Here is a 7048-nt window from a genome sequence, read left to right as displayed (position 1 = left end):
GGTGGTCTGCCAGCCGCTCAGATAGGGTGGCATGGGGGTTCACTCACTAGTGGTGAGATGGAAGGTACTAGCTGCGAGGCGCGCCGCTAGGTTTGTCTTGAAGCTAGACAATCTGTGGAGCACCTTATTGAGGGCTGAATATGGAGCGCACACGACGATGGCAGATTTTCAAGTCGAGCGTCTTTGCTCTTTTATTTGGAGGGATATCTACTGTGATGCCCCGTCAATGCTATTGACGATCAGATGGGCTTTCGGTGATAGTTGATCCATTGATGTTCTGGAGGACAGATTGGTGGCGGAGCAACTGCGAAACCGAGTGCCAATGATGGTCGACTCGACGAGATTGGCCAGTCTCGGAGTCAATGTTCTGCTTATCCCCAGAGAGGGCCGATGGGACGAGGTGATGATGAGGAAGGCTTTCGGGGCGCAGCTAGCCGAGAGGATCCTAGCTCTCTCGTTACCTCAGGGTGCTTCAGTGGACATGCTAGTTTGGGTGGCCACAGGGAGAGCTAAGGTGCGCTCAACAGACCTACATACAGTGATGGGTGGTGAGTCCTCCAGGCGATTTGATGGTGGATGGATCTGGAGGATGTGGGTCCATAGTGACCAGGTGGCCTGGGATTGTTTGCCGACTAAGAGTCTGCTGGTTAGAAGGAGGGTCAGGATATCCCCAATGTGTTTGAATTGCTTGGATTTGGTAGAGTTTGTTAGCCATGCTCTGCTTGAGTGCCCACGGGCCACACAGATCTGGAGGAGAGCCTCATTTTCGCTGCAGGGATCCACCATGTCACCAGGGGATCTACTCCGGTATGTGAGGTATGCCATGCGGTCTTCGAGCACCGCTGGGTGGGGTATTGCTGGCACCTATTTGGCTTATCACTTCTGGCTGGACAGGAACAATAGGATCATCAAGGATAGGAGGGCACCCCTGAGGACTGTTGTAGAAAGATCTCTCCGTCAGGCCGGGAAAGTTACTAAGGCTACCGAGGCTGATTCATCTAAAATGGCTCGGGATATCTGGGACTCCCTCTCTGCTATTGTAGTGCCCATGTATGTTCTTGTTTCTTGGAAGCCCCCACCCCCTGGCCATCTCAAGGTGAATTTTGATGGTAGTCTGTTTGCTGGTGGAGACAATGCTGGAGTTGCATGTGTGATTAGGGACTGCGATTCCATGTGGGTAGGTGGGGGGGCGGACATACTTTCGAGGCATTAGCTTTTGGGGCAAAGCTCAGGCCAGCGTGGGAGGGATTCTCTTATGCGAGGCATGTGTTAGAGGCTGGGTATATCTTCCTTAAGGGGGACTCAGCCGTGGTGATTGAGCGCATACTGGAGGAGAAAGGGCAGAGCACCTGTTACTAGGCGACATCCACCGGCTACTGAGGAAGTGTAGTGCTTTCCAGGCTGTGCATGTGTATCGTGAGGTGAACAAAGCTGCTGATTAGGTCGCCCTATTTGCTGCCCAACATTCTGAAGAGATCCTCTGGACTCGGCATGATTCTGTTCCTTCGTCACTGTGTCGCTTTTTTCCCATTGATTCAGCTAGCTGTGCTTATGCGAGATTACTAATTAGTATGAGCAGCTGATGTACCAACAAAAAAAAAAAAAAAAAAAAAACTAGCTGATAGTTTCTATATGATACTATGATTAAATATTGTAGTTTATGAGAACACTCGAATACGTGCCGTGAAAATGAAACTTTTAAGAGGTGCTGCAGGAGGGGAGTCAGTCCTGGGCTCAAAAAGAAGGTAAAAAAGAAGAGAGTCGGACCTTATACAAAGATATTTTGTCTTGAGGACTTGCAGTGATAGAGTGGCATGGGCCAGGGCCCTCTGATAGCATGGATTCCCCGCACCTTAGAGGTTATGGCCAACGGTCTGAAGGAAGTCCTCTGATAGTGCGCAGTCCCGGGCTTAGAAAGAAGGTAAGAAAGCTCAGAGTCGGACCTTATACAAAGAAATCTTGTCTCGAGGACTTGCAGTGGTACAGTGGCATGGGCCAGGGCCCTCTGATAGCATTGATTTCCTGCACCAGAAACAGATCCTTGGAGGTTATGGCCACCGGTCTGAAGGAAGTCCCTTGATAGTGCGCAGTCCTGGGGCTTAGAAAGACGGTAAAGAAGTTCAAGAGTCTGACCTTATGCAAAGAAATTTTGCCTTGAGGACTTGCAGTGATACAGCGGCGAGGGCCAGGGCCCTCGATAGCATCGATTCCCTGCACCGGGAACAGTTCCTCAGAGGTTATGGCCAATGGTCTGAAGGAAGTCCCCTGATGGTGCGTTTATGAACATTCGTAGTTCGGTACACAGTTTTTACTTTCACCATTGACCAGGAATGACCCCATTAATCTGACTGCGCTTCTTATGGCCCACTTGATTCCCTTGTGTGGGTCCCTTTGCCACTCACCTCTCCTTTTTCTCCTGCTGTACGACCCTTGTTTCAGAGAGTCGCCACCATAGATGCGCATGCACAACCCCTCTTCTCCTCTCGTTTAAAAGGCTGCTCCATCTCCTTCCCAAGGACCAGCTTTTATGGCAGTACCTGGATTGGATTTCGGGGAGAGAGAGAGAAGCAGTGTACATGCTAAAATAGGCAATACTAAGATAACCATTGGTTTCGTTGCTCGGAAAGCAAAAAAGATAGCCATTGGTCTAACTAGTGTCTGCTGGTGGTCGGGGTCCAGATGCTAAAACTGGAAAAACCAAGTTAACCATTGGTTTCATTGCTCAGAAGCAAAAAGATATCCATTGGTCCTATCTACTGTATGCTGTTTATTGTTCATGGTTGTTTTATTACCTGGATAATTTACCAAAATGTTTTTTTTTTTTTTTGCTAGAAACCAAAATGTTTTCTGATGAGATGTTTCATCAATAAGTAATATCCAATATGTATCTATAATTTTATTTACTACTGTTCATGACTTACTACAGAAATGCTAGAAGAGGCAAAACTAAGATAACCATTGATTTCATTGCTCAGAGAAAAATTATTCATGGTTGTTATTATTATCTGGATATAATTTGCCAAATTGTTTTCCAAATCAGTTTCTTCGATAACTGCCATCAAATACAAATTTTACAATTTTATTTATGAATTATTCATGACAAACTGAAGAAAATCCCATGAATTGCAAACCACTGACGCCATGGGTTACTAATGTTCATTCTTATGCCTTCCTCCTTGTTAGTGTATTGATAACATCATATTTCTCCTCTCTTTTTTTTTTTCTTTCAGTTTTGGAGTATCTTATCCAAGGTTTTTCCTGAAACTTTTGGCGAGATCTCTGCTTGAATTTTGAAGGTGAACTTTCCCACCCACTAAACTTGTGACTATTGTCCCCACCTCCCAAACCATTTCTCTTGTGTCCATCAAGCTCAAACAAACAATGGCAAAAGGCTGCGAAACAGCACTGCTTGCTTTTGGAAGATGCTATAGCGCTTAAACATCTTTCCTTAACAAACCATATCTATTCGAAAGGGAAAAGGCCCTTTACATACAAGACTTTGTATAAAGGGTCGAGGAGAGAACAAGAGCAAAGGAAAGGAAGAAGTTATGACAAAAAAAAAAAGGGAAGAAAGAAATGAAAAACCTTTTCTATTTCTATCTTTGGCTAACACTGGCTTGGGTCACCGTGCCAGACCAACCAACCAGCCCGAGGTAGGAAAGCTAGCACGGAATCAAAACATGTCACCAATGACCTCCCCCCCCCCCCCCCCCCCCCCCCCACTACTTCTCAAACTGGCCAAGCCTGTAGTCAGCCAGCCTTGATTTATAGGCAGCCTTCTTGTACTCCTCCCATGTGAACTCCCTGTAGAGGCTCTGCTCCCCTTCTCCCATCAGCTGTGTCAAGGGTGCAATCCTCTGTGTCTGGGGTGGCCCTCCAAAGTATATCATGGAGACCCTAGATTTCAAACCATTGGCCAGAACTCTGTGCCTTACACTCTTGAACCTCCCATTTGTCATAACCTGTAAACAACAACAGCAGCAGCAACAAAAACATCAAATATGCATAAAGAAAATACCAAGAACACCAAGGAACTAAAACTGTAACAAACCACTATGCTGAACCACCTTATGGATCTTAAAATTAGAACATAAGATGTTTTCGTCTTTGGTTCATTCCATTCGCCAAGGAAAACCAGAGAGACACAGGGCTACAATAACTAACCTGGAGTTCTGGTCAATACTCAGAGTGGCTTTAAAACAGAAAGAACATGTCAATTTTTATCTTTTTAAGTTTCTTCTCTGCTCAAGCGTGGGAAAAGTTAAGTGGAGGTTGGAATGGGAAATTACCTGCAAGGAATCGCCTATATTGATGAAGAAGGACTCCTGGTCTGAAGGGACTGAGACCCAGCTTCCATCCCTCAGAGCAATCTCAAGGCCTTGGGTGTCGTTTGATCTCAAGACTGAGATGATCTGTGGATCAGTGTGCTCCCCAAACCCAGTCAAGCTGCAGTTGAGCCCTTGAAGGAGAGGGCAAGGAGGGTAATGATTAAGCCTAAAGATTTCATCACTCGTTTCATCCATCACAAGCTTACTGAAAACATTCCTTGGCTCAATCTTCAGTCCTTCAGCCATCAACTCCAGCACCTCAGAAGCCAGCTTCCTCGCTGCTGATATGTATTCATTCAAAGCAGAGCTGCAAGCAATAGACGAGCAATAGAAAACAATGATTAGAGATAAGGGGCGCGGAAAAAAGAAGAGCTCTGAGAACAGAACATTATATTTTCTCTTTGTTCCCACCGGAACGAGATCGCCGATGGTTCTTGAAGAACGGGCATTGACGTGTAAGAGAAGGGCTTGGAGGTGACCGCAAAGAGGAGGTACTCCACCCAACCGACATCACCATTAGGCCCGATACTCTTGTTTCCATAGCCAAATGGGTTGGGAGGACCAGACTTCTCCTTCTCCACCTGAGGCAGGGAGAAGAATTTGACAGCCTCCTCCTCCAATTTTGCCATGATATCAATGGGAATCCCATGGTTAATAACTTTGAAGAAGCCAAACTCTTGACAGGCCTTGACTATGGCGTCTGCAGAGCCTGTCTCGGCGAGGTTGATGACGGGGATTCCGGAGAAGTAAGCGTCGGGTTTTGGAGCGCCCAGAAGGGATATTTGGTCTACCTGATTTGCTAAGACCACCATGGCTTTGAGAAAGGATGGCAAAACAGAGGAGTTCTGGAAATGGAGTTGGCTGTAGGGAAGGCGGAGGAGAGGAGGGTTCTCAAGGAGATGCATGAAAGAAGGGGGGGTTTCCCTGAGCTATATATAATTGGAAGGCTACAAGGCAGAGGGCGCCCAAAGGTGGAAGGTTGCATGGGAACAGGGATAACAGTGGACTACAGCAATACAGTGGGTTGTAATCTCTGTATTTAATTACTTCTATGAATGCTAATCCACTTCCCAAATATCTCCCCCAGCCATTTCCAAACCAGGGTGAGCTTGGGGATTTCGTTTCTATTCTTTTCCAACGTGTCATTGTCACGGTGGTGCAAATGGCAAGAATATCCTTCGCTATTTAAGCCTGAAAACGATCAAGTGGTGGTTATTGTACTAAGTCGCGAGGTCCATTGCACCGTGCATGACTCAGGCCTCCACGCTTGGGATTCCAGCGCGCTATGCCGCTGCTTCTGCTTTCTGTCACGGAGATTATTAACGGACGTAACATGGCTACCTTCTTCCGTGGAGTTCTGTACCAGGGAGGTGTTTAGGTGTGCATGAGATACACCCGAGCACCAAAGTCCTCCAGTGCATTACCAACACGTACGTAGCCGTGGCAATTTTTTTCCAGTCGATCTTGCTTACTTGGCAGCTCATGATTGGCCGTGAACCGTTTATGTTGTATGATTCGATCTTGCTGACTTGACATTGGCTGACCAGAAACGGCATGATCGATCCTTGGTATATATTTTTCTGTGAGGTGGGGCACGAATCAATGATACAATATTAAGATGGAAGGCAGGATTAGATTCTTTCCTTTGTGCTGCTCTTGTTTTCAATATTTTTGTATGTATTTGGGATGCCTTTTTGTGGTCCTCGGAAGTCAGCTCGCAAAGTTCCGGGTTAAAAAGGATTGGGTCAAAAAGAAGGGAGACTTGTACGTTGTTCCTGCTTGACCCGTGATCTTTAATTTCCGGGCTCAAGACTACAATGCTGGGTGGGTCGGACTGCAAACTATCCGAGGGTGGAAGCTTCTGTCTTTTGGCACGTGTAATAGATAATGCACGTCGGCTCCTATGTTTGGGATGAACGCAAAAGGTGGTGCATGGGAATCAAAGAATGCTAGATACCAACTTAGGTCATGAGAACATGGACGACAGTGTCAATGATTCTGCATGAGAAGTGTATAAGGGTAACAGAAAAAAGCTACCAACTTGGGTGATGTCGGGGGTACAAAGTTTATTCTTGTTCCTTCATGATGGAAATTTGGCTAAAAGAGCAAAGAAAAGAGGAAGTAACGAGAGAAAGTTGTTGGTTCCTACAAACCTAAGATTTCAAAAATGAGGAACCTAAGATACAATAGAGTAAATCTGTAAATGTACCAGAATGAAACCATTTTATCCAAAAGGCTGTATAATAATGTGGCAGCTGATGCTGCATCTACCCCATAGGTATACTTTCAATTTTATGCAGGTTCCACGCTACTTTGCTTTTGGAAACCAACAGAAAAAAAAAAAAGACCAATTAAATACCAAAACGTGCATGAGGGTATCACTAGTATACCTCCTAGGGTTCATCTAGGAATTCTATAATAGTGTGTATCTTATTCCTTCGAAAGAAGCATCTACAAGTCTCCTGAAGTATAAAGTAGGCTGATGTTTCTGATGCTCTGTTTTATTTTATTTTTTTTCTGCTGATGTAGCTGGCTGTACTCATTTAAGAGCAATATGAAACGCCATTTTGCCAAAAAAGAAAAGTATAAAGCAAGCTAATACCATACTTTGTGGGCATTATATGAGATGTCCCGCACCTGGATTTTATTTGAGAACGTATGCATGTGACGTTACCCTTTCAAAATAATGCATGGCTAACCATTAGTTACATCGAGGGAAG

The 7048-nt window shown here is 45.4% G+C and overlaps 2 protein-coding genes across 2 annotated transcripts; one reads left to right on the top strand and one right to left on the bottom strand.

The window, feature by feature from the left end:
* Positions 1-403: 403 nt before the first annotated feature.
* Positions 404-1213, top strand: LOC103709529. The gene has a single exon (XM_008794940.1). The coding sequence runs from the start codon at positions 404-406 to the stop codon at positions 1211-1213; it is 810 nt and encodes a 269-aa protein (XP_008793162.1).
* A 2509-nt stretch (positions 1214-3722) lies between these two features.
* On the bottom strand, positions 3723-5256 carry LOC103709450 (gibberellin 2-beta-dioxygenase 3-like). Its single transcript, XM_008794774.2, has 3 exons — positions 4740-5256; positions 4290-4635; positions 3723-3962 (listed from the first exon to the last, which is right to left on the bottom strand). Exons 1-3 carry the CDS (start codon positions 5231-5233, stop codon positions 3723-3725), a joined length of 1080 nt encoding a protein of 359 aa, XP_008792996.2. The 5' UTR covers positions 5234-5256.
* Positions 5257-7048: the final 1792 nt, after the last annotated feature.

The sequence above is a fragment of the Phoenix dactylifera genome, chromosome 11, assembly GCF_009389715.1.
Source record: "Phoenix dactylifera cultivar Barhee BC4 chromosome 11, palm_55x_up_171113_PBpolish2nd_filt_p, whole genome shotgun sequence".
Taxonomy (NCBI): Eukaryota; Viridiplantae; Streptophyta; class Magnoliopsida; order Arecales; family Arecaceae; genus Phoenix; species Phoenix dactylifera.
This window is presented reverse-complemented; position numbering and strand designations above follow the sequence as displayed.